The sequence below is a fragment of the Coniosporium apollinis genome (genome assembly GCF_000281105.1).
Source record: "Coniosporium apollinis CBS 100218 chromosome Unknown supercont1.5, whole genome shotgun sequence".
NCBI classification, from domain to species: Eukaryota; Fungi; Ascomycota; class Dothideomycetes; genus Coniosporium; species Coniosporium apollinis.
Window position 1 is genome coordinate 171,060 of NW_006913267.1, and position 23,015 is coordinate 194,074.

General features: G+C 55.3%; 8 protein-coding genes across 8 annotated transcripts; 3 read left to right on the forward strand and 5 right to left on the reverse strand.

Moving 5' to 3' along the window:
* Nucleotides 1–263: 263 nt before the first annotated feature.
* W97_01407 (uncharacterized protein) lies at nt 264–2,302 on the forward strand (the record flags this gene model as incomplete). The annotated part of the gene is made up of 6 exons (XM_007779314.1): nt 264–373; nt 448–753; nt 829–1,056; nt 1,111–1,147; nt 1,195–2,147; nt 2,212–2,302. The coding sequence occupies 6 exons, from the start codon at nt 264–266 to the stop codon at nt 2,300–2,302; spliced, it is 1,725 nt and encodes a 574-aa protein (XP_007777504.1).
* A 1,174-nt stretch (nt 2,303–3,476) lies between these two features.
* Nucleotides 3,477–4,080, reverse strand: W97_01408 (uncharacterized protein; the record flags this gene model as incomplete). Its single annotated transcript, XM_007779315.1, has 3 exons — nt 3,477–3,719; nt 3,769–3,962; nt 4,017–4,080. The coding sequence occupies 3 exons, from the start codon at nt 4,078–4,080 to the stop codon at nt 3,477–3,479; spliced, it is 501 nt and encodes a 166-aa protein (XP_007777505.1).
* Nucleotides 4,081–4,443: 363 nt separating this feature from the next.
* On the reverse strand, nt 4,444–5,685 carry W97_01409 (uncharacterized protein; the record flags this gene model as incomplete). The annotated part of the gene is made up of 4 exons (XM_007779316.1): nt 4,444–4,632; nt 4,691–4,911; nt 4,983–5,383; nt 5,435–5,685. The coding sequence occupies 4 exons, from the start codon at nt 5,683–5,685 to the stop codon at nt 4,444–4,446; spliced, it is 1,062 nt and encodes a 353-aa protein (XP_007777506.1).
* A 1,663-nt stretch (nt 5,686–7,348) lies between these two features.
* W97_01410 (uncharacterized protein) lies at nt 7,349–7,693 on the reverse strand (the record flags this gene model as incomplete). Its single annotated transcript, XM_007779317.1, has 1 exon — nt 7,349–7,693. The coding sequence occupies one exon, from the start codon at nt 7,691–7,693 to the stop codon at nt 7,349–7,351; it is 345 nt and encodes a 114-aa protein (XP_007777507.1).
* Nucleotides 7,694–8,556: 863 nt separating this feature from the next.
* On the forward strand, nt 8,557–9,729 carry W97_01411 (ubiquitin carboxyl-terminal hydrolase L5; the record flags this gene model as incomplete). Its single annotated transcript, XM_007779318.1, has 4 exons — nt 8,557–8,592; nt 8,662–8,756; nt 8,829–9,069; nt 9,154–9,729. The coding sequence occupies 4 exons, from the start codon at nt 8,557–8,559 to the stop codon at nt 9,727–9,729; spliced, it is 948 nt and encodes a 315-aa protein (XP_007777508.1).
* Nucleotides 9,730–10,570: 841 nt separating this feature from the next.
* On the reverse strand, nt 10,571–12,749 carry W97_01412 (uncharacterized protein; the record flags this gene model as incomplete). The annotated part of the gene is made up of 7 exons (XM_007779319.1): nt 10,571–10,673; nt 10,732–11,481; nt 11,576–11,665; nt 11,722–11,847; nt 11,904–12,010; nt 12,203–12,381; nt 12,437–12,749. 7 exons carry the CDS (start codon nt 12,747–12,749, stop codon nt 10,571–10,573), a joined length of 1,668 nt encoding a protein of 555 aa, XP_007777509.1.
* Nucleotides 12,750–18,138: 5,389 nt separating this feature from the next.
* W97_01413 (uncharacterized protein) lies at nt 18,139–18,990 on the reverse strand (the record flags this gene model as incomplete). The annotated part of the gene is made up of 1 exon (XM_007779320.1): nt 18,139–18,990. One exon carries the CDS (start codon nt 18,988–18,990, stop codon nt 18,139–18,141), a length of 852 nt encoding a protein of 283 aa, XP_007777510.1.
* Nucleotides 18,991–21,608: 2,618 nt separating this feature from the next.
* On the forward strand, nt 21,609–22,976 carry W97_01414 (uncharacterized protein; the record flags this gene model as incomplete). Its single annotated transcript, XM_007779321.1, has 2 exons — nt 21,609–22,028; nt 22,569–22,976. The coding sequence occupies 2 exons, from the start codon at nt 21,609–21,611 to the stop codon at nt 22,974–22,976; spliced, it is 828 nt and encodes a 275-aa protein (XP_007777511.1).
* Nucleotides 22,977–23,015: the final 39 nt, after the last annotated feature.

A 23,015-nucleotide genomic window follows, 5' to 3' on the forward strand; every position in this document is an offset into this window, starting at 1 on the left:
GGAGCTTGTTATATATCTGTACCTCCTTTTCGACCGCATATCATTTGACTCAGCCTCATTCTGTGAACACTGAACCTTGGCGTCTCCTACATTTCGACGCTCGGATCTTCGATCTGCCTACACAGCCCCTCGGGAGCTTATTAACACCAAGGCTGTCTTCTGCGAAAGCTTGACACAAAGCCTGCTGTGCCGCCTCTGGGTCCGCGTTCAACCCAGATATCTCAGTATTCCAAATCTTCCAAGGATTTCTGCCACGACTATCTATGGCCGGTCCTGGCGGTGGTCCTTCACGCCGGAGCCACACGAAGTCACGTAAGGGATGTAAGACGTGCAAGAGGAGGCATATCCGCTGTGATGAATCGTTTCCGCAATGGTAAACATTAATCCCTCGAGTCTAGCGCCTTAAAGTTAATCTATGATCGATGGTCGGGGCTAACTTGATCGCAGTCGAAACTGCACTAAGCACCAAGTGCGCTGCGACTATCAAGACAGTCCGCATAGTGCTTCGCCGGAGAGATCAAGCAGTCCTCGCCAGCCAAACCTGCTGTGGACTCCAGAGATCGAAAGCACCGTTGAGCTATGGAGACAGACGGGAAACTTCCCTTTCACCGAGCTCTCTGTATTTCCTCAACCGCAATGGCAAACGTACTCAAAGACCGAGCTTCGACTGATCCATCATCTTTCTTCCATTGCGAATGAGATGTTCCGCAGAGGGACATCGAAGCTGACGGTCTGGCCAGAGTATCTGCCAAAGTAAGCAGCTTCCCAAGCACCGATCGTTGCATTCTCGTAGCCGGGTGCGCCGATGGAACGCTGACATCCTCGCAGATTCCTCAGCTTAGCAGCGTCGCATCCGTTCGTGAAGCATTCTATCCTTGCGTTCTCTGCATCTCATCTTGCATGGATATCCACTTCGCCAGAGACGCGGAATCTTGCTTTCCACTATGGCAGCGTTGCACTTAAAGGCCTGCATGAGGCTATCGGCAACTTCTCAAGAGCGAACTCGGACGCTGTGGTTGCATCGTCACTACTGCTGTCATGGCAGGCGACGGATTGGTAAGCAACCATGCTGAGTACCCGTTAACACATCGTTTACTAATTATTCTACAGGAAAGGATGGGCTTCCTTAATGTCAGGAATAAAAACAGTGGGTTGCTCTTGCGATCCCTTGATGTCTTAGCTAACATAGACAAGGTCTCGTATGCCATGCAATCATGGAGACACGAATCCCTCTTCGCCGATTACCTTGGCGACTACGCGGTGAATACAGCTCCGTCGTTCTCGAATGCTGCCGGAACCCTAGTGACGCAAGAGACTCGGCACGAGCATTTGTCGATGTTACAGCCTATCAACAGCTCGCTCCAACGGATGCGCCCGTACTTGGCAAATTACGACCAAGAGAGCAAGTGGATTGACCAACTAGTGAACTACGTAGACCGTCTTCGAAGCTCCAGTCCTCCACAGACGGCCGACGAGCAGTTCAGCCAGATGTACGCGCTGCGAAAGTGGCTGTTTTGGGTACCCGTCACGCTACTATCGGCACGGAAAGGCGATGTCAACGTCCTTGTTGTTCTAGCCCATTTCTACGCCGTAGCCCTTGCATTGGAACCGATGTTCCCGGACATCGGTGCGCCGTTCTGCGCGGACATGGCTCTGCCTCCTCTAGAAGAGATCCTTCGAATCATAACCGCGCTGCAGGTCTCGCAGAACTACAGCCAAGCTTTCCCTGCCGCTTTCTCGATGGCGGACTTTCCACGCCAGGTCGCGAGCAACTTCCAGAGCCGAAGAGACTGGACTCGTCAGCAAGCCGAACAGCTACACCTTGCCCAGCAGAGCCCACGTGGCCTAGACATCCTCGGTTTAGATCTTGAAGACCAAATCGCCGACTACAACAACTACGGTCGGCCCAGCCTCAGCCCCGCCTTCGCGCCCTCGCCCATGGGCTTCGCGCACCGCGGCTCCTTGTCCAGCGCGGGGTCCCCGTTCCTCGAAGTCCCCCGCTCAAGCATCGATGGCTATGGCTTCCCAGTCGTGAGCACTTTCAGCACTACCCCCGTGGGGTCGCCGGCTACGCCGCTTCTCGGCGGCTTCATGCACGAGCCGGAGAGCATGTACGGGTGGGGATCAGCGTTCGGCTATCCAGGCGGGTTCGTCCAAAGTCCAACAACAGTATGGACGTGAGTGAAGAGGCTGAATCGATGCATTGTCCAGGGAGCAGCAGCAACAGCAGCAGCAGTTTCGGCTTGAGCAGCCGCCTGCCGACGTGAAAGGGAAGGGGAAGGGCAGGGATGATGCCGCGTAGGCGCGATGGCCGGCAGGTGGATAAAAGGTAGGAGTGGTTTACCGCGGCGAATACCGACAGTGACATTCTCCCAATCACGACATTGCGATCTCACCGAAACAACTCACAACTCCTGTTTTCTCTTCTCAATAGATCTCCTTTCGTCAAAAGGATACCCTCGCTGGCGCTTCAGCGCTGCGTTTCAGAAATATCGGCGCTGTACGTTCTTGCCTTCTCCAGCCATAGAAGGTCATTCGCTCTGTGTACCGCATTGGCGGTCGTTTCGTGTCGCGAGATCGCTTAGCGGATGGAAAGACGGGGCAAGGCGGAGGTTGGTGAACAGGCCCTGGCTTGTACCGTAGCAGCTTTCTAGTGGAGAACTGAGACCTACGTATCTGTAGGCTGCACAGCACGCAACTTGAGTCTCAAAATAGCAGTTCAAAGATATTCAACCGTAATAAAAGCACCGTTGTGACTATTTTGGGACGCTTGTGGACCCTGTCCATAGCTTCGTCCCGTGCTGTCGCGACTGCAGCCACATAAACTAAAATGGGAGGCCGAGATGAAGGAAGCAGGGAACGAGTAGGAGATACAGTGTCGATCAGCCCTGGTGCAGCATACCCGACTACACAGCAGACGACCCTCGCACCCTCGCATCCCCGGGATAGAGTCCCTCATACCACGTGCAAGCCCATCTGTGGAAGTGTTATGCGCCGCGGGCTTGTCACACTCTGTATCCCTCCTCCCAGCCCTCATAATCGGCAAACAGCATGGCATAGTCTTCACCCTCGCTTCGCGAAAGCTGTGGCCATCCCTTCATCTGCTGCCTACTAACGGTTCAAAGAGGTTGAATATATCATCTTGAGCTGCGGACGAAGGCAATTCGAGCATGGTCTGGTTGTGTAGAATCCGTTCGATGGGAGGGGGGACTATGTTAAAGCCTACCAGAAGCTTACGCGACCCCTCCAGAGGCGCTGAGTCCAAGACAGGGTGGGTTGTATGCCAGTGATGGATTCGGCGGGCCATTTCGAGCTTGGCCGATTGGCGATGCTGTGTATCGAAGCGACGGGATGATTGCAACTGCGTGAGCGGAGGATCTAGCTGCCGGAAACCCCATCGCTTGCCCGACCTCCCCCATCGCTGGCCTGGCCTCCATCGCTTTTGTTGTCATCGTGGGCCGTGGCGGCGAGCTTGATCATCCCATGTACAAACATTTTCGGGACGTGAACGGCGGTGAGTTCCTCTTGAGCCAGGCGTTCAGCATCTCCGAGATGGTCAAGAACGTGCTCTTCGTAGCCTTTGCAATCAGATCTTTCTTGTTGTCCTGGGACGCTTCCTTGAGTATCTCGAGGAGCTGCTTGTAGCGACCAACCATATTGTTCTCAACAACGCTCTGCAACTTGTTGAGAAATTGCTCCAGGATCTTCTTCAGTTCACTCTGAATAAAGTCAGCAATCGTTCAGAGACCGCAGCAAGAATAGGCACACAAATGCTGCCGCTAGATCCTCTGCGCGAATGGCATCAAGCACATCTAGATCGATCATAGGCACGCTACGGGTGTACTTCATCCCCGTCGTGCGCGCCTCAATGCTGCGCGTCTCGGCGCGGACTTCATCAATCTTGCGGTCGAATTCCTCTGACTCGGCCTTCAGTGCGGTCTTTTGGCGTTCCATGTCCTTGACTAGCAAGCAGACGTGTCAGCGCTGATGTGACAACTTGGACTATATGGCCTCACTCTGTCCATGCAGCATGCATGCTTCATCCGCATCCTTCTTCCTTTTCGCCTGCGGTAGAGCCATTGCGACTGGTGACGAGCACTCGGGCTGTGTGAATAGCGGTAAGCTTCTTGTTGCGTCTGTGGATCAAGTGATGTAGGCCTAATGAGTGTGCTAAAGTTGGGCAGAAGATTGGTCTTGCGAGCCGGACGTTCACTTCTTAGTAAAATTATTGAGTCACGGGATGAGATGCTTTGACTGAGACTGACAATAACGGTGACAAATTTGCGGCGAGAATCAGCGCATGGAAACTGCAGGCACAAAGAGAAGACTAACAATCACATCTCCTATCAACTATAGATACGCACAACAAGATATCAACACCGAAATCAAACACCACACATATCCATGGTCATCGACAAGCTGAATCCGTTGAGGTCCGACTATCTAAGGAAGCTGACTGACCACCCTGGTCTCCGCAGTGTACGCATAGCTCTGGCTGACGCTGTAGTAAGAGTCGCCGCGATGCTGACCGTAGTTGGTAGCGTATCTCGCGTCCCACACCTGCGTATAGAAAGAGCAGTACGTGCCCTGAGCGACGTTGTTCTCGCTCAAGACGTAAGAATTGAAGAAAGCCTACAGTGGTTGTCAGTGATCGGGATGCATGACGGAGAACGAAAGGTGAAGCACTTACGCAGGACTTGAAGTCGCCGTTAGTGGCATGGCGGCGGTTGTACTCGGTCGTGGCTTTGCAGGCAGCGGCGCATTGGCTGGGGTCGTAGACGCCGGGAAAGAAGTGCATGCCGATGTAGGTGTCTTGGCCGGCGCTGTTCAGCGGTGCCTGGATCGCGCCGCCAAGGCGAGTGGGTCCTTTGAAGCCGTCTTGTGCAGGAGGAGTGGCGAGCTTGTTGTAGCCTGCGAACCCATTAGTATTGGGGCTGTAACTCGGAGGTGTTTAGATGTCAAGTTCAGAGATGGCTACTCACCGTTTGAGCCTGCGATGACGACCTGGAACTGCTCGCGCCACTGGCCCCGGTTGGTGGCAGTCTCAGCGGTGAGCGAAGCACCCCACAGCGTGCACTTGAAGTTGGTAATGCTCGGTGGGTTCGGGCAGAGATCGGCGGCTGGATTAACACTGGGGTCGCGCTCCATGTAAATATTGAAGCCGTAGCAAGCGGATTCAGCATCGCAAAGCTGCTGACATTTGATGGTATCATACGACGAGAGCGTGTAGAGACCAAGGTAGCCAGGCGCCGAAGTCGAGGCCTGGAGGTTTGAAAATGGCCGGCTGTACCCTTGAGGTGCCGGGGCATCACCAGCGATATCGGAGTACACCGGAGAGGCCAAGAAAGCATCTACAGTATCCGGAGAAGCCACCAGGCCAAAGCTGTGTTGAATATAAGCACATGTAAAAGGGGTTGTTGGGCGGCAAACTCACCCGTCGGGCTGGACACAGCATAGATCATGGACTCCGCAATCGGTGCGCTTCGATAGGCCGTTGGCAGTGATCTCTTCAGCGGCTTTCGAAGCAGCGCTTGCTGCATTGTAGACGACGGCGTCGGTTGCGGCAGCAGCCGGAGGGACAACGGTGGTGACTTTCTGAGCTTCGACTGCACCAATGTTGATCATCTGAGGGGCAGGAGCCGCGTAGACAACAGCCAGCGTAGATAGGAAGATAGTGGCACGCATCTTCGGTGATGATTCAATGGAGTGGTAGACGAATGAAGGAGGTTGAACTGATGATAACACTTGAAGACTCTGCTGGAGACTGCTGGAGACTGCTGGAGAATATAGTCCTCACCTGAGGGGACTCAACAGTCTTATATCTCCATCACGAGAAGGCGTGTGTCCAGCTGACTTACAGGTCAATGCCTCTCGACTGCAGAGAACACGGCTACTCCGAAGCGCCGCGAGAGACCGATCTGGCTGACATTGGCAGCTGTCAGGGCAGTGGACAGTGACTCGGCGTACACCGTCCCAAGGTACGGACGAGCACGACCCGCGCCCAGTCATGTCGAACCTGTGAAGCTGGGTTGGTGGGACCGTTCCATGTTCGAGCCGTGGTTTTGCAGACAAGCGCGACTTGGATCGGGTTTTGCGGGAAGATGTCAGGAAGTTCAGAGAGAGAACGCTGTGTTGACGATACCGAGACTTGGGGCTTAGTATGGCACTCCGATAAAGGAATTGAGGTGGAGGTACAGCGAGCTTAGTGAGATATGGAAACTACGCTGCAAAACGTTCATGGCATTCACTAAGAAGCTTCTCGCAACAATTCGAGGGACAGACGACTGTCTCTATGCATCCTGCCACCTCCGAGACCTACGCGACAATGCTCAAAGGCAATACCCGTCCCCGGCTGGCTGTGAGTTCGTTTCTAGCCCCTCTCGGTATCCGCGGTAGCCGCCCTCGTAGTCACTTTCACATGTCCAATGCCGGCTTCACAATTGACAAGACGGTAAAAGTAGATGCAACGATGGATAATCGGGTGAAAGGTGAGAGGTCGCGGTCGGCGTTCCCGTGATATCGAAGAGTTGCACGCCGTGGTTGAGGTGCTTGGCCCGTCGAGGCTCTGCCAAGCCAACCACATCAAAGCGATTAGCGGCAGGTACCAAGGCCATCCGAAAAGTACGCTGCCGCATTGAGGATGGACAGCACGCAAGCGCAGTGCGACGATTAGAGACATCCCAAGTGATCAATGCACTAAAGTGCTATAACGTTGGACAACTCACGATTTAAATCGCATACAATCGGTCTCGCTATTCCACAGTTGACATGATCATGAGTCCAGCTCAATGGCGGATCTGGTATTGAACAAGCTAGAGCGTAGATGCGGCAACGGACCTTTCGGGTGGGCCTTGTACCGTGACATCGGTCCCGTCTAGGGGATGACAGCACACGTGAATCCCTTTGAACCATGGTCTCGGGTCACAGCGTGATGCCCGGCTAGTTCTTTGCGTAGGCTTCAACAATGAAACTGGTTACTGGGAATTGGTACCGTAGTGACAGTGCGTCGGCCACCCGGGATCAATCATCTCTGGGTGTATCTGTGGCTATTCTCAGCTTTTGGGGTACTCAGCTGAGACAGTTCATAGTGCCGTAGGCGCCAACGCTGATTGTTGGAAGAAGCGACAGTGTAGCTCTATGATCATCCGTCCTGTGGAACTCTATGCAAGTAGCAGACGTGTCGACGCTCACGTGCAACCACAACCAAAGCATTGAGCCGGAACCGCAAAGGCCACAGCGCCAAACCTTGCATCCAGCTACATTCACTGTGGACGCTCGAACCCCTCAGCCGAACTCTCCTCTCCCACGAGCGGTACGCTCCCCATTCCCCGCAAATAGCTAACCCTCGCTAGGTCAGGAACCTGAAGCCCTTCTTTTCCGCTTCGTCAATCGCCGAGTTGATCGCGCCCTCGACGTGCTCGCCACGGTCGAGCCCTTCGTTCAGCCGCCGGAGGACGAAGCGGAGTGCCGTGGCCATGAGGATTGCGGTGAATGCCGTGAGACAGTTGACGACCATAGCGATGGCTGTTGGGCTTGCCAGCTTCCTTTCGGTTCCTGGATCCGTCATCGAGAGAAAGGTTCCCATATTGGGATCGTCTCTATTCGCTTTCAGAGCTGGAGAGGAATTTGAGCTCACCATATCGCGGCCCCATTCGATTCTGATACATGCACGACATCTAAATCTGCGAGGCATCGCTCGCGGCGTTGATAAGAGCCAGGGCCGCCGCGCGCTTGGCCGGCGGCCGAGGGAGCGTGTTGGAAATCCAGCCCAGGGCGACAACATAGCCGGTGTAGACGCCCGGAACCATCAGCATCATCGAAACGTAGCGGGCTGCTATTGAAGTCGTGGCCACTGCAATGATGAACACGGCGACGCCGACGAAGAGTAGAACGATATGGAAGTAGCGCTCTCCCGTACGGTCTGCGTGCTAGGAGTTGAGGAAGGTTGTGATGACAGCCAGAAGGTAAGGCGGACATGTTAGAAGCAGCGTTTCAATCCGTGGGCGGCCGAGTGTTGTAGGCTTTGGATTAGCATAATTCTGACAAGCTAGCAGAGCAGGAACGAACAATGCCGGTCATCTTACTCTAGCTATCATCTAAGAGAAGTGTAAAAAGGAAGTCGCATTAGGAGGAGAACCTTTGTAATCTAAGCAACCAAAATTAAGAGACTTGTTAAAACCCAATTTATAAGTGGTAGAAATCGACACCAGATCGCTTACACAAATACGTGTATAGATGGAGTAAGACAGCCAGCTTCTAAACGGCCATCTAAAGCCTTCAGTTTAATGCTACCCATGGTGGTTAATGAAATTGTATATCAGTGATCTTTGGAGTTCATGGAATATTGGCCGCGACATGGAAGATTGGCAGCCGTCACGTGTTTGGCTTGCCGGATCGGTGAGATTGCCGGTTTCCCCAGAGCGGTGGGGACGGTAGTTCTGCCGCTAAACCTCACCGCCGGTCTGAGGCTCTCCGGCAGAAAATAGCTTCAGCGGCAGTTACCGCATCACTTCATTCGTCGACTTCAATTGAGCATCCGATATTCAATCAACAAACATGTCAGGAGGCTGGAATACCATCGAGTCGGACGCGGTTTGTGCGCCGCCGTCCTTTACATCCTCCATGTCTATCGGTGATGACCCTAACTTGTGGGCAACCTAGGGCGTCTTCACAGAGCTGCTCGAGAAGCTTGGAGCCAAGGATGTGCAATTCGAAGAGCTCATCTCTCTGGACGCGGACTTACTACGCCAGCTAAGGTACCCGCATTCTGACCACCGGTCACTTGGAGCAAATTTCTCGAAATCTGCTAATCTTAACCTTTCCGGCAGCCCCGTCTACGGCGTCATATTTCTCTTCAAATACCCCACCGGCGAGCCCCCCAGCTCCGTCCCCAAAGACGGCACTTTCGACCACTCCGCCGCCGAGAACATCTTCTTCGCTGCCCAAACCATTCAGAACGCCTGCGGGACACAGGCCCTGCTCTCCGTGCTCCTGAACAAGGACGGCGAGATCGACATCGGCTCCCCCCTGCGCGACTTCAAAGAGTTCACTACCGCCTTTCCCGCAGATGTATGTCCCCCCCTCCCCCCCTAATTCCAGCCAGCCCCACCTCCATGCCCCAAACATCCGCTGATAGTGACTGAATCCGCGCAGCTCCGCGGCGAAGCCCTCTCCAACTCGGACCTCATCCGCGAAACCCACAACTCCTTCGCGCGCTCCTCGCCCTTCATCTCCGACGAATCCCGCACCGCGACCGCCGACGACGACGTCTACCACTTCATCGCCTATACGGCCATCAACAACGTCCTCTACGAGCTCGACGGGCTGCAAGCGGCGCCCATCTCGCACGGCCCGTGCGCCGGGGACGAGTTCCCTGACAAGGTGATACCGGTGCTGCAGAGAAGGATCGAGCGATACCCGCCGGGGGAGATACGGTTTAATCTGCTGGCTGTGTGCCGCGACCTGAGGGCCCGGGCTAGGGAAGTCGGGGACGAGGAGGGGCTGAGGAGGGAGGAGAGTAAGAGGGTGGAATGGGCGTGGGAGAATGCGCTGCGGCGGCATAACTTCGTCGGGTTTGTGGGCGAGCTTGTGAAGGGGGTTGTGAGGGCAAAGCTGAAGGAGGGCGAGGGCGCTTATGAGGAGTGGGTCAAGGAGGCGGTGGAGAGGAGCAGGAAACGAAGGGAGGAGGGACGCAGGAAGGGGGACGGGCGGGATGAGATGGAAGTGTGAGGGGCGGGAGGAAGTAGCTAGTGCAAATGTGTGAGAGGTGCCGGGGTGGACTTGGACTCTTGGGCCTGCACCGGAGTATGCATCGCTTGCGGCGGCGGCGCTGGGGTTTGGCTGGACGTTGTTGCTCTTCATGGGTGACGCTTCGTCGCTAATGTTCCATTGAGTGCTAGACGAGAAGTGTCACCACCTACCTCCGTTCTTTTCAAAAGCTCTACACTCTTGGACGTTGCCACTGAAGAGGTACTATTCGGCCTGCTAGTCCAAAGTTCTGAAGGACATTTAGAGGGAAGCTCGGCAATGAAGCATCTTCTTTCCTTAACTCACGGCACAGCAAGAACTGGTGAACAGGGTTTACCTGTTCCCCTGTGATTCGGCCATTGATGCTACATAAGCCCTTAGCAAACTATCCAGTAATTGTCCTGCTACAGCAGGCGAATGCCAGTATTACGTGCCATGCACTCCGTACCTATCTGTGCCCGCCATCGAGCGAATGAAGAGAGCGAGGATTTCCTGTCCCGAAGGCCCCGAAGTTGGGCGATCAGATTTCAATCATGTCCAGCGCGTGTGAAGCCGCAATCAATACATATGAGCGTAGTCCTTTCAATTACTCGCAGCGCAGAGAATAGTCAGAACGTTTGTCTCCGTTAGGCAGAAAGATCGTCGAGCTGATATTACAGAGAGAGAGAGAAAACACAAAGCAGATGCAGCAGATTTTCCCAGGCGAAACCGTAGCTCCGTCCGTCGAAACGCGTCGAACCGGGTATTTGCTTTTGACGCCAGAATGCAATAAACAGAGATTTTGGGCCAGACAACAGCAGTCTCTGCTATTCGTCGATCTCACCTAGTTTCCCAGGCTGAAATGGCTCTTCGGACCGCTGCTGGAGGAAGTGTAGCCGCTTGCCTCTGAGTCAGCTACGCTGGAAGCGTCGGCGGCATCGATGAATCTATGAGACAGTAAGCGAGTGTTTCCTTCGTAAGCCCGATTGTTTCTGTGGTACGTACCTAGTCCACGTGTTTGTAAACACGAGATATTTGACAGACTCATAGGCCCTGTCGAATACGTCCACCGAGAAGCCGATCGGTATTTTCAAGGCAGATGTGTCTGCCGTCCCCGCGGTGCTCGCGGCCGAAGTCCCCATCTCCGAAAGCGTGATCTCCGTGACCGGCATCGGATACTTCCGGTCGACATCGTTGAGCAGGTTGTGCTCGTCCGACTGCGTAGAGAAAAGTCCATCTGACCACGGGGTGACGACGTTCTCGGATTTCGGGCTTGAGGCTTCTAGAAGCGGCTCATACTGCACATCGGCAAAGTACGCAGTAAGCTCATTGTAGGTGCGCGAGTCGATGTTGATATTGAACATGGCTGTGGATGGATGAACCAGGGTGAAATAGATGAGTGCGGCTTCCGCATACTGCTCCTGGGACTGTTCGTTGTCGAGGGGGCCCTTCTTGGTCGCCATCTGCCACTTCCGCTTGAAGTCGCGGACAGTCTTAAGGAAGACGATGTTTTCGGCGGTGAACTCCTTTCGGGCACTCCATCGAAGCAGTGGCTCGATGTTCTTGGCAATCTGCACTTCGAGCGCCGCCATGCTGTACAGATCACGGTTCTTGTGGTTATCCGGCATCGTGAGTTTGCGGGTTTCAGTGCTGTAACGGTCGGACATACGGCGATTGTACTTCTGTCCTTTGCGAGCGTCCAGGAGGGGAAAGAAGATGAGCGACGACTGCATCACTAGAAGGCATGGGATGAACCTGATTAAGGTTATTGTTAGGATCTGTATTCTTCCTAGGGGAAGAGTGCCTCAGGCATGGTGTTTTAAGGTAGCACGCCTGGAATATGACTTACCATCCAGCAGCCGGTATCCATCGAGTAAACTGTTTAACAAATGGACCATCACTGTACGTGAACGCGACCCAAAGGGGAGTAGCTGGAGCTCTATAGGGGTTGGTCAGTACAGGTGTAAGTTGACGCGTCAATGATGGGTGACATACCCGGAGATGACTGCAATTCGGGTTTGCCAGGCCCAATAATGCGTGTCGTGGATGTGCCTCGTTTTGAGCAAGATATATGGACCGAAGACTGTCGAGTAGAGTAGCTGCCAGATGATGCCCGGTAGCCTGTCAAGGCTGGTTAGTCGCAGTATCCGATGGATGGACGGCCACATGCAACTTACCACTCATAGCCGCGCCGGCATGCTGCTGCCGGTACATGAGTACCGAAGAATCCGTATGAACGGTGAAAGCGACGAGAGCCGAAGAACATGATGAACGTGCTGATTACCTGGAGTGAGTGTAAGCAACAGAATGTCTTGTTATACGGCACACTATATGGAGTTTCGAGACTTGATCGGGATGCTTAGCATCCTAACACGGTACAGAGGCATGGTTCGCTCGGATACAATGCCCTCCGCTGCACTGGCTCGTTCCTCGCGGATAGATAGAGAAGTGAAAGGTGAGAAAAAAAACCACGAACCGTAACAAGCAGCCCCAAGCCAATCAAGGCGTAGGTCCTCTGCAGCTTGTCGAAGGACTTCCAGATCTCATACGTGTTCCTCTGCGTATGTTGGTGACGCTTCTTGCCGCGATTGTGAGCCTCTGCGAGCATCAAGCATTCTTGAGCCTCGTAGTACGCGAGTAGACGCATGTTGGCAGCTGATCAACGGTTAGTGAGGTTCTCGTAGGCGTGAAGAAGTATCCCAGCACCCACCTTGGAACAGTCCGATGCCGAAGGGAAGCCAGATGCTCATAACCCAGAACTCGCTCCCACATTTGAACAGTCCATTCTCCGGGTAGACGGTGATGACGCAGAGAAAGTAGACGTGAAGCGCGAACACAGCCGCTGCCGTGAGGGTGAAGCTGCGAATGCGAATGGCCGCATTGCGACGGTTGCGCCAGAGCAGCCAGAGACCGATGGAAACGATGAGCGTCCACACTATGGCGAAGGTGATGTAGAAGATCCCAACGCCGTCGAGGTTCGGCTTGCCGAAATCGAGCTCGCGTTCTACGAGGAGGTTCGACATGGCGGGAATTGGATCTTGACGGGTCGCGTGCAGTGTGCAGTGACTGGAGGAGCGCGTTTAGATGACAAGCAGTGAGCGCTAGCGTGGCACCGCTATCTGCTGCGAAAACCTTGGCACTTCGTCGGATATCTTCGTAGGACGCACTCAGTGAACGCTGGCTGCCATGCACACGTCTCGTGGAACGAAGCGTCTGAGAGGCCACGCCAGTGATGCTCTCTGCTGATTGCTGCTGAGGGAGGCTAGGACGCCAACCCAACTCGCGGACAGATGAGTGAGGCGAAACGCTGTGATGCGGGAGTGACGGGAAGCGAAGGAGTGGAAGCAGTTGATATCGTCGAGTGGCAGGAAAGATTAAGAGCGGAGCGGCGAAGGACGTTGACTGCACTTGAACTGAAGTTTGACGGGTGAAGAGCGGTTCCAAACGGCCGATGGCTTGCAGGTCGCAGGTCGCGCTCGTGGGAAAATGCGGAGTTCAAGAATGATCCTTGGGAGGTGATCTCACGAGCGTCTCCTGCTGCTGCATGCACTGTCAAACGTGGCCGCGGGCGCTGCACCGGCTTCAACCGAAACGATCAACGGCAGCTCTGCATATCACGAACTGCTTTGTCCCTTGCTTGTGAGCCGTTTGACTGAGAAGCAGCGAGAGACAAGTGGAAGATGTTGGCCTTGCACGACTAGCTGGCTGCAGTTCGCCGAGCCGCCAACAACGGCCACATGCAGAGCTCCATGACCCCCTTCTGCTTCGTGCAAGGCGAGCGTCGGCGCCATTGGAGGTTCTAGCTTAATGTGCAACATCTACATGGTTTTGCAGTCGAGCTGTTACGTTGTGGCGCAAAGCCCTAGTCCCCAGAGCTCAACGACCTTTAGAGGACTTGCTCCTGGCGCGGCCGCGGACCCAGCTGGAGCATGGCGGCCGTGGAGTCGTGAGTCGCGGACTGGTTGTTCGAGAGCGACCAGGAACAGGGATCGACAGCGCGCCGCACGTCATCCTAACGACATCGGGCCAAGGGTGCCCGTCCAGCATGCTTGCACCTTGCACCCTGCACCTTGCAGCTCCATGCGGGCGCTCGCTAAGGGGCTAGCACCCATGGATCTGCGGAAGCACTGAAATGAAACTGGCGCTACGGGCGATAAAGCTGCGCTAAAGAGCTCACGCTAACCTGAAGCTGCCTCAGGAAGAGCTCAGGGACCAGAACTTCGGAGCCGTCTCCCAGCGGTCTTCCTAGTAGGTATCGTGGTGTCCTCAGATTGACTGCCCACCAGACGGTGTCGCGTCGAACACCTGGCTGCGCGATTCACACACTCTCGTCGGCGAATCGCCGCTCAAACCTGCACTGCGTATGTACCTCCGGACCCTCTAACGCCATCCGCTCTGACAGCGAACGGTCGCGTGTCCATGCTGTCGACCGGCTCCGCGGCAAAACCCGTCTGCCTTGTAGGTACCAGATAACGACCTCGGGATGAAGTTTGCTCTTTTGGCACAGACCGTCCCGAACAAGATGGACCTTCCACTCGCGGAGTGCGCGGAGTGCAACCGAGCCGAGCAAACGCAATCCAGTCTGGGGTCAGCCCCGTTCACCCACAGCTGCACCAAATTGCCCAGCGGGAGCGAAGCGGAGGCCCCGAGAGGATATCGTAGGGATCGCCCTGGATCGTCACCCGTCCCGGACGCCGTCAACTCAGGGGCAAAAGCGAGGAGTTCGCTGCCATACGCAGGAGATGCAGATGCACAACGCCAGCAAACTGGGGATCTTCGATAAGCGGTCTTGATCGCATTGCAGAAACCTTGATTGCGAGCACGGCAGCCGTGTTGTTTGCTCAGCTCGCGTCTCAGCCGTATCGTGCGCCCTGATCATGGTCTGAACCACCACGTCCCATGGTCCAGATTCGCGGGAACCAGCAGTACCTGCGGTCAGACTCCCAAGTCGAGCTGTAGCGGCACATGGACCAACGCCCGCGTCGAAGCTCAGAGTCCCGTTGATGAGGTTCACCGTTGGCTTAATCCGACAGCGGTATCTTGAGTCTTGATCAAGGAGCATGGGCCATTTGTCACCCTCACCGCTGCGCCAGGTTCGTACTCTATCTTCACATGGGTTCGAATATCGCGGGGCAAGCACCGCGTCTCCCCTCCCGAGTCCTCGTATCAAACTTAGCCCAGGCTTGCCCATGTTAGCTCCCCGTTCAATTGATTGTTCGCTCCTTGGCTTGCCCATCAAACGAAGCCAGGACGCCACTCGATGTGATACACTTTGGTGGCGCAAACTCACGAAGTGTTCATAAACACACGGGTAGGTGTTCCAGGTTCCCAACATGAATCTGAGATGTGGCGCACCCAGAGCTCCATCGCACGCGAGAATTGCCAGACAGGAACGCGGCCCCGCATCCTGGTGGCTTGCGCTACGGGTCGTTTTGTCCTGACAAGGAACGGCTATTTCAGCTGATCTGCAGCTTTCAAAGGGGGCCTTTGGAGTGATGTGAGCCGTTTGCACGTGGCGATGTTCGATGCTGATCTAGATGCTGCAGAAAGAAAAGAGATACGAGTGCTTGAGAGAAGCGAAAGTTGTTCGTCCATGCAGATTCAAACAAGGGTCAGCCTTGTAAGGGCTGCCAGCACTCCCAGCCGCACAGAGCCAACAGCATAATTACTTTGAGTCAGCACAATGCCTGAGTGGTGCGCTTCGCAGCGAGAATCAGGGAGGGCTGGTGAACCGTACAGGGCTGACCCTTTAAATCAAAACAAGCGAGCGAAAGCCACCTGCACCAAGTTGTATCATCCGGGTTGACCGAAGGCGGAATTGCAATCGCGTGGTAGTAAGCACTTTAACCGTAACCCTGGACAGCGGGAGGAGCATCGAGGTTCAGCTCTAATAGTATCGCATGTTTGGGCAAAGTGCCCAGGTGCATAGAAACCCTGCTCTAAGTAAGCTGATGGGCGCTGGGCTCAAGTCTTTCGAAGATCAAGCGAGAGGGATGGCATGCTTCCTGATCATAGCAGAGAACCTCAACTTGCCGCCCTCTGAACGCGGCACACTCACTGTTGTGCTAAAGGGCTATCCCGAAAATCCGCGCTCGGTCTCATGCCTCGTCTTGTAAGATAGCCAACTCATCAGATTTTGCCATCCAAGCTTTCGCTCGTGACACTTGGTAACGATCTTAGATTATCTTTGTAGTTTAACGGGTCTCCCTGGGTGCATTGACGCCCTACAAGGCGTAAGAATTCCACCTACCTACCTACCTACAATCCTCGTACCACGTCGTACAGTATAATCAATTCAATTGGTTTGCGTCTACCCGCCTCGATCGAGACGACTTCACTATCAAGTGGATAGTAGCGGGCCTCTTTCGCACGCTCTACCATAAAACAGTTCAGCTCCCGATGGAACCCAGCCTGCAATCTTACCAATATACACGACTGGAGAAGGATCACATGCGTCTGCTATATCTTATACCTGGCAATCAAAGCAGCATTCAATTCGATATACGACACGTCAGCGATCAGAATCCTCCTCAGTGCGAGGCGCTCTTATACGACTGGGAGAGTAGCTAAAAGACACACTATGTGGCCATCGGTCGGCACAGTCGCATTAGCATTACGGCTTCACTCTTCAATGCCTTGCGGGATTTGCGAAGGAGCGCTGCTGACGGCAACCACCGAATAATCCGGGCTGACGCTATCTGCATCAATCAGAGCGACGTCGTCGAGAGAAAAGTTACCAGGTCCCGCATATGCCAACAGTTTACCGAAATGCGCAACGGGTTATCACGTACATCGGCAAGGGAAATGGCGACACCGAAGTTGCGATCTCTCTAGCCCAGCAAACGTTCAACTGGGCTCTGGCTCGAAACCACGCGAACATAGACCCGCCCTCAGGAAGCATTGAAAGGTATTGTCTAGAGCCAGGCATTCCTGGTCAAGATATGTACAACGCCGGAGTCAACCTGCACCCGCCGTTTTGCATCGATTACCCAGCCATCCTCAGCAGCTGAAAGATTTGGGTATCACGCCAGACTACAGCAAGCCGGTGGAGGAAGTCTACGCGGATACTGTAACACGTCTCCTGCGCACAGCTCCTAACCCGCTCACGCTGTGCTCCTGCATTTCCAGGGAAAGGAAGCTGAACTTACCGTAATGGGTGCCTAATTGGACACTAGAAACCACCGTCTTCCCCCCTCGGCTGGAAGGCCGCGAACAGGGCTTCCCGATGTATGCAGCGCTCTCTTGAAATTGACGAGGAGGGGCAACAAACTTACCATTTCTGGCATTACAGTTGACTGCATCTCCCACGTTACGGTGGAAGAAGTAAGTTTTTGGCCTCATGATGGTGTACTCAGCCGGGACTAGGCGGTCCATGGCTCCGTGAGCAGTACAATCGCGTTATGGAATCAAGCAAATACCCTGATCCTGTCGCTGCCCTGTGGAGGACGATGATTGCCAATGTAGGCCAGGATGATTGTCCTGAAGCGGACGAAGGCTTTAGGCTGGGCTTCGGTTGAGTCGTCCTGGTGATGAATAGATGTGGGCCTAGCGAGAATGAACCGGTCGCCTTACCGGGGATCGAAGAATCGGATGCGACTACAGAGTATGTGAGGGCTATGGCTAGCCATGCCAAAGGCCGAGTGCTTTGTATGACCGAGAGCGGCTTTTTGGTCTTGTTCCGGTGTTGTCTTGTGTAGGGATAGTATTGCTATCGTTCGAGGCGGGCGGGTGCCATCAGTGCCCCATGAAGTGGGGAACGGATATGTTCTTATTGGGGAGAGCTATATTCATAAGCTCATGAAAGGAGAGGCTATCCAAAGAGAGAAATCCGGGACACCATATTAGGAACGCCGATTGACAGTCATGTAGGGATCCAGGTCGTGCAAGGTCTAGACACCGAATGAGCTGACTGCTGACTTTCATCCTCCCCCGAGACCAACCTAAAAGAAAACATTAAAGCTCTTCCTAGCATGGAACTTCGATATATCTCTGGACGCGATCCCTTCCCCGCTACTTTACTTGCCTCCGTCCAGCGACGGACGAATATTACTCGCCTCAGTCAAGGCAGTGCGCGGGTACGTTGAAGGTGATGTGAGCGCATCGGATCAGTACAAAGCATAACTCGCAAATCTGAAGCTTTCTGGGTGAAGGTCTGTCAGTTGCGATGAATCGCTTTTGTATGCAGCGCCCGTCTACATACTCAAAAGCACTTTTACCTTTGCGTCGCAGTCTGCCATGGAAGCGCGCTGGATCCAAAACGCCCGGGGTATATGTCCACCGATCAATCAGTCCGCTTCCCCACCTTCGCCATTCCCAAGCTCCGATATCTCACTATGTCCCTACTCGCCCTCGCCTCGACTTCGACCAACTCGACCAGCCTTGCAGAGCTTCCGGCCACACCTCTAACGCTCCCTACATCCCCTTGACAGCAACCCTCTTCCACATCCCCACATGCTCGATCCCCTCCTCAACCCACGTCCCCATCCCCTCATCCCTTCGAAACCCCATCCCCTCCCACCACCCCACAACGCCCGTCTGCGCATGCACGAGCACAAGGCCCCTCCACCGCCCATCCGCCTCCTCGGCCAGCTTCCCCTCGACCTTGGCCTGCTCGACAGCCGTCGGGTCCGGCGGCGGTACCACCTCGTCCGGATGCTTGGCCGCCCAGTCGAGCGCGGCGTTGACCAGCAGCCGCGCGAGGCCGAGCCCGCGGTACGGCCGCAGCGTTGCGAGGCGGCCGAGCTTGACGAAGGGTTCGCGGTTGTCGTGGAGCGGCGTTGGCAGCTGGTGTCTGGACTCTGACTGCTCGGGCGACGAGGACAGCGGGACCTCTTTGTTGTCGATCTTGTGCGCCGTCCCCGGACTCGGATGCGGCGCGTGGGGCGGCGGCACCAGCCGGATCGTCCCGACGGCTACTCTGCTCGCCGTCGCGCTGCTGCGTCGCCGCTCCTCTTGCTTCCTGTCCTCGGCGCTTGTGGAGTCTTTGCGGCTGCGCGTCGAGGGCCGCGAGCCGGAGGGGGAGGATGAGGAGGTGCCGACCGAAGCGTAGACGACCCAGTGGAAGGCGCGCGGGTCGTCGTAATCGAGCTCGTTTTCGAGGGGGACGTGTTGCTCTTCTACGAAGACGGCTTCGCGGATCGACATTGCTTCTTTGAAGGTGGCTGGGACGGAGGCGGATTGCGAGGTTGAGGGGGAGTGGCGGTCGTAGTTCGAGATGGAGGGCCCGGGTGGTGGGAGGAAGGACATGAATTCTGTGGAGGACATTGTGGTGGTGGGCGAATGGGTCTCCTAAGATCAGTGCGTGCTTGAATGGCCGTGGTTGTTTACGGTGTTTTGGTCTCGGTGAGGCTTTTGTTGAGTAGTAAAAGTTTTATTCTCTCTGAGGCGGGGTCCGGAGATGTTAAGGAAGTTTGCGCTTTGCAGATCCTGCAGGACAAGGAGGAAAACGTGATGTTAGCGACGACGCATGCAAGGAGTTGCGTGATTTGTCTTCTGGGACCCAGAAAAGTTAGTGACAGCGTGGAGCTGCAGTGCATCAAATGGTGCCATTTTAAGTGTGCACGCAGGGCTGTTTCCAGGGTTGGAAACCCGTTGGCCGGAACATCTGGGCCGAGCCGCTGCACGGTGACGAGTGTGGAGCGGGATCCTGATGGCGCCCACGTGACATCCACGTGTTCTGGATAAGGTTGGGGTTTGGAAAGAAAACCACCTCTAGCTGCAACCGAATCCTCGCAGCATAAGCAATGCTTGTAGCTAATGTTTGTTGTGTTTGTCAAGTGAAAAAAAGGCAGTGACCAAAGATGAACTTGTCCCTCCATATCCGGCGATAACGTCCTGGACGTGGCAAGGAACAGTCGTGATGGAGACGATTTACAACTATTACAAGGAAGCAATGTAAATTTGGCGAGACACCACAGTAGATTCCGAATACCTCAAGCGACGACGATCCAGCAGAGCATCACGGATCTATCAGAAGAGGATGGCTGAGGAGCAAGACAATATGCTATTTTGATTTCTCGGCTTGTCTCCCATACGCGGGAGTAGAGTCTCTATGGCGGTAGCTCCCTCAACAAACCTTTCGTAATGTTCCTCAGCCTCCCCTTCTACAGCAACTGCGGCCTCGAATTTAGAGACAGGATATACTAGCGGCTTGATTCTACTAAGAATAGACCTACCGAGATTCGAAGTCGTCTAGACGTATATATTCCTTTCCTTGGTGCGCACCCGTACGACACGTTGTCGTCTGGTAAGCCCTATGAGATTCGCCATTTGTGAGATGGACACGTCTCAAATGCGTCGGCGATATGTGCGTGTTCGTCGAGAGGGCAGGGCGGGCCAGGATGCAGTCGCCGTACTCAGCGTGTATTCATCTTATCCTGATGGTAGCCGCTTTTTGCAAGAGCTGGACGCATTCCTCATCTAGGTCTTCCATCACAATCACAGTGTTCACCAAGTGCGTCTTCCGCGACACCATGTCTTCTCGTGTAACTCTTCTTGTTCCAGCGTGGAGAGGGGGCAAGAAAGCCCCTCTCACCAGCTGCTCATCTGCCTACTGTTCGTGCTGCGCAGCCCATGGCAAGTTAGGAGGTTGTGACGTCGGGGTTCCGGGGTTGGTCCAACATGGTGAATCTCACATCCTCATCTCTTGATCATCATCTTCCTCTTGCGAAGAGGCGATGATCGTGGTATGACGATGTGAATATCAAGCGAGTAGGCGTTGTTACTCGACCACATTTCCCCTCCGGATCCCTCTGGTCGAAGCACAGCAGTGTTCGACCCCGCCATCTCGCAAAGCAGTGCTCCATCTGAGACGGCGACGAGTTTGATCGGCGTCAGCAGACGATCGAATGAATGTCATCGCCTTATCACTCTCCTGTTGCTTGTGAGGCTGCTCGTCGGATCGCGGCTTTCAGCCTGCGGTCCCAGCGCGCCGCCAGAACGGTTAACTACGGCTCTTTGGGGCAAGTCCTGAATCGCGTGCAGCTCGCTCGGCGTGAACCAATCGGCGCGCTCGTGCTTATCTCTGCGCAACGGGCTGTTAGTCAGCGCCAGACGCAATGGGGGAAAGCTGAAGCGAGGAACTCGAGGTGCATGCGGTGCACTTTTGAGCTGGGAGCCGGTCCAGTACCACTTGTGCCGACACCTGACCGCTGGAGGACAAGAGTGCCTTACGATACTGTCGGCCTCTGCGGTGGTGCACCTCAAGCAACGTGCCAGGCGAACACGGACAATGCACGCTGTGTTGTCTGTCGCGAAACCAGAGCCCTTTGAAGCGGCGGTTCGCGCTAAGAGATGCGCGCAGACCCCGGTCAGGTCCCTGGCCGAGCGGTCGGCTAGGCATATCATTACCTTACGGAGCACCTACCCATTGCTTCGAAACGCCTCTCTCAACAAGGGCTCGCGCGGCCAGGTTGGCCATGTCCGCTGTTATCTCCTTGAGCTGAGACTCTCTGCCGTTCACTTGTGTTATAGACAGCTGTACATACCTCAACCAAGAGCGCGTTATCGTTGCTGCGAGTCTCGTCGAGGAACAACCGTCCCGCAAGTCCTCCTTATCGCATGTGAAAGCCAGCCCGATCCAAGCCGCAGCCTTCCACCGCCTTACTACTGCAGGCACACGACCACTATCGCAGACCTCGCCCGGCCGTCGGTGAGCCTCTGTGGACTTCAAAGAGGACTCTTTCTCCAATCGGCGCCCGCATCCTTCACCGCGACGCCCTCCTAGCGACACTTCGTGCCTACCACTGCCTCTCACGGCGTACGAAGCGCTTCTAGCACGACTGGACGAAACTCACGACTCACGGCGTTCCTCTCTATACCCCGCTTCCACCCTGTACTCGAGTACAAGTACTCCCATATCAGCCTCAAAGCGCTCTTTCACGATGGCTGCCGGTTTCGCGACAGCGCCGTCTGTCGTCTCACCACCGACCTTTCAGCAACACTACCAGGCAGCGGCCCAGTATCCGACACCTCTCAACTCAGGTCCAGCATCGCCTGCAGACCTCTCTCCGACTTCTCCACGCACCATCCCTCCTCCTTCACACCTCCCTATACACACGCGACAGCTGCGGCCGCCGAAGTCGCCTCTTTATGTCCCGGCTGTCCTCAGACCAACAGAGAAGCCGGTCCGCTCGTCGCCACCGAAGACCGGGTCGTCGAGTGGGTTGGCTAGCCCAGGCGGTCTCAGTCGGAGGGACACTGGTTGGAGCTTCGACGCGGATGTCTCGAGGATCAGGACCGAGGAGTGGAACAGAGAGTCGTGGGGTCCGATCGAGGGCCCTCCGACGAGAAACCACTGGCAGGTACGTATCTGAGCGAGAGTTCTCTTCTGCTACAGACTTTTGTCAGCATTTCGTCCAAATCTTGGCCGGCTCAAGGCCTCAACCCCCTCACGACACGCGCATGTCTTCGGGACTAGCAGCCGCGAAGTTCCAGACTACGAGAGCAATCTTGTGGTCGTGGCAGCTCTGAGGGGGTGGTCGCGTGCGTCGCTCCATGCCGGGCGTGCGAGGCTTCGCTTGCCAAAAAGGACGAGAACAGTGAATGAAGCAATTCATTCCATCTCATGGGAGAGTTGTCGTCCTCAGAAGTTGCACAAGGTCATCTTAAGGGCCACATGGGGGTTGGTGCGCAATGTCTCGGCGCACACGCGCTCGTCCCTTGCACGAAATGTCGCAATCTCACAGATGCATGCATGCGCCGCCAGTCCTGTCTTGCACCGTCCCCACCGGCTCGGAAACTCGCGCAGCAGGCTTATTTCGCAACTCCACGACGTTTTTAATCATATCATGACATAGTTTAGACCCTCGATGTCGCTCCTCTGCTAACGATTCTACCTCCAGTCCGACGCCTCCGCTCCCGTCTGCACCGCACCCGTCTGCCAAAAACCCTTCTCCTTCCTCGACCGACGACACCACTGCCGGCGCTGCGGCTTCATATTCTGCAGCCAGCACAGCTCTCACAGCGTCCAGCTGAACCAGCACGCGCTCTTTCACCCCGACGCGTCTTTCTACCGCGCCTGCGACGCATGCTTCGGCCTCTACAAGCACTGGGACACCACACGGGCCAGCCGCACCAACAGCGAGAGTTCGCAGGGCGGCGATGCTGCGGGCGTCGCGGGGGCGACCAAGAACAAGAGCGTGGTGGGACTGTTGGATGTGCCCGGCCAGGGCCAGGGACAGGGTCTGGGGCAGAGAGTCACTAGCTACGTCGGCAGTGTGCCCAAAGACTGGAACTGGAGCACTTTTTGAGCGCGCTCTTGCCGACTCGAGCTTGCTTTGCTCACGCGA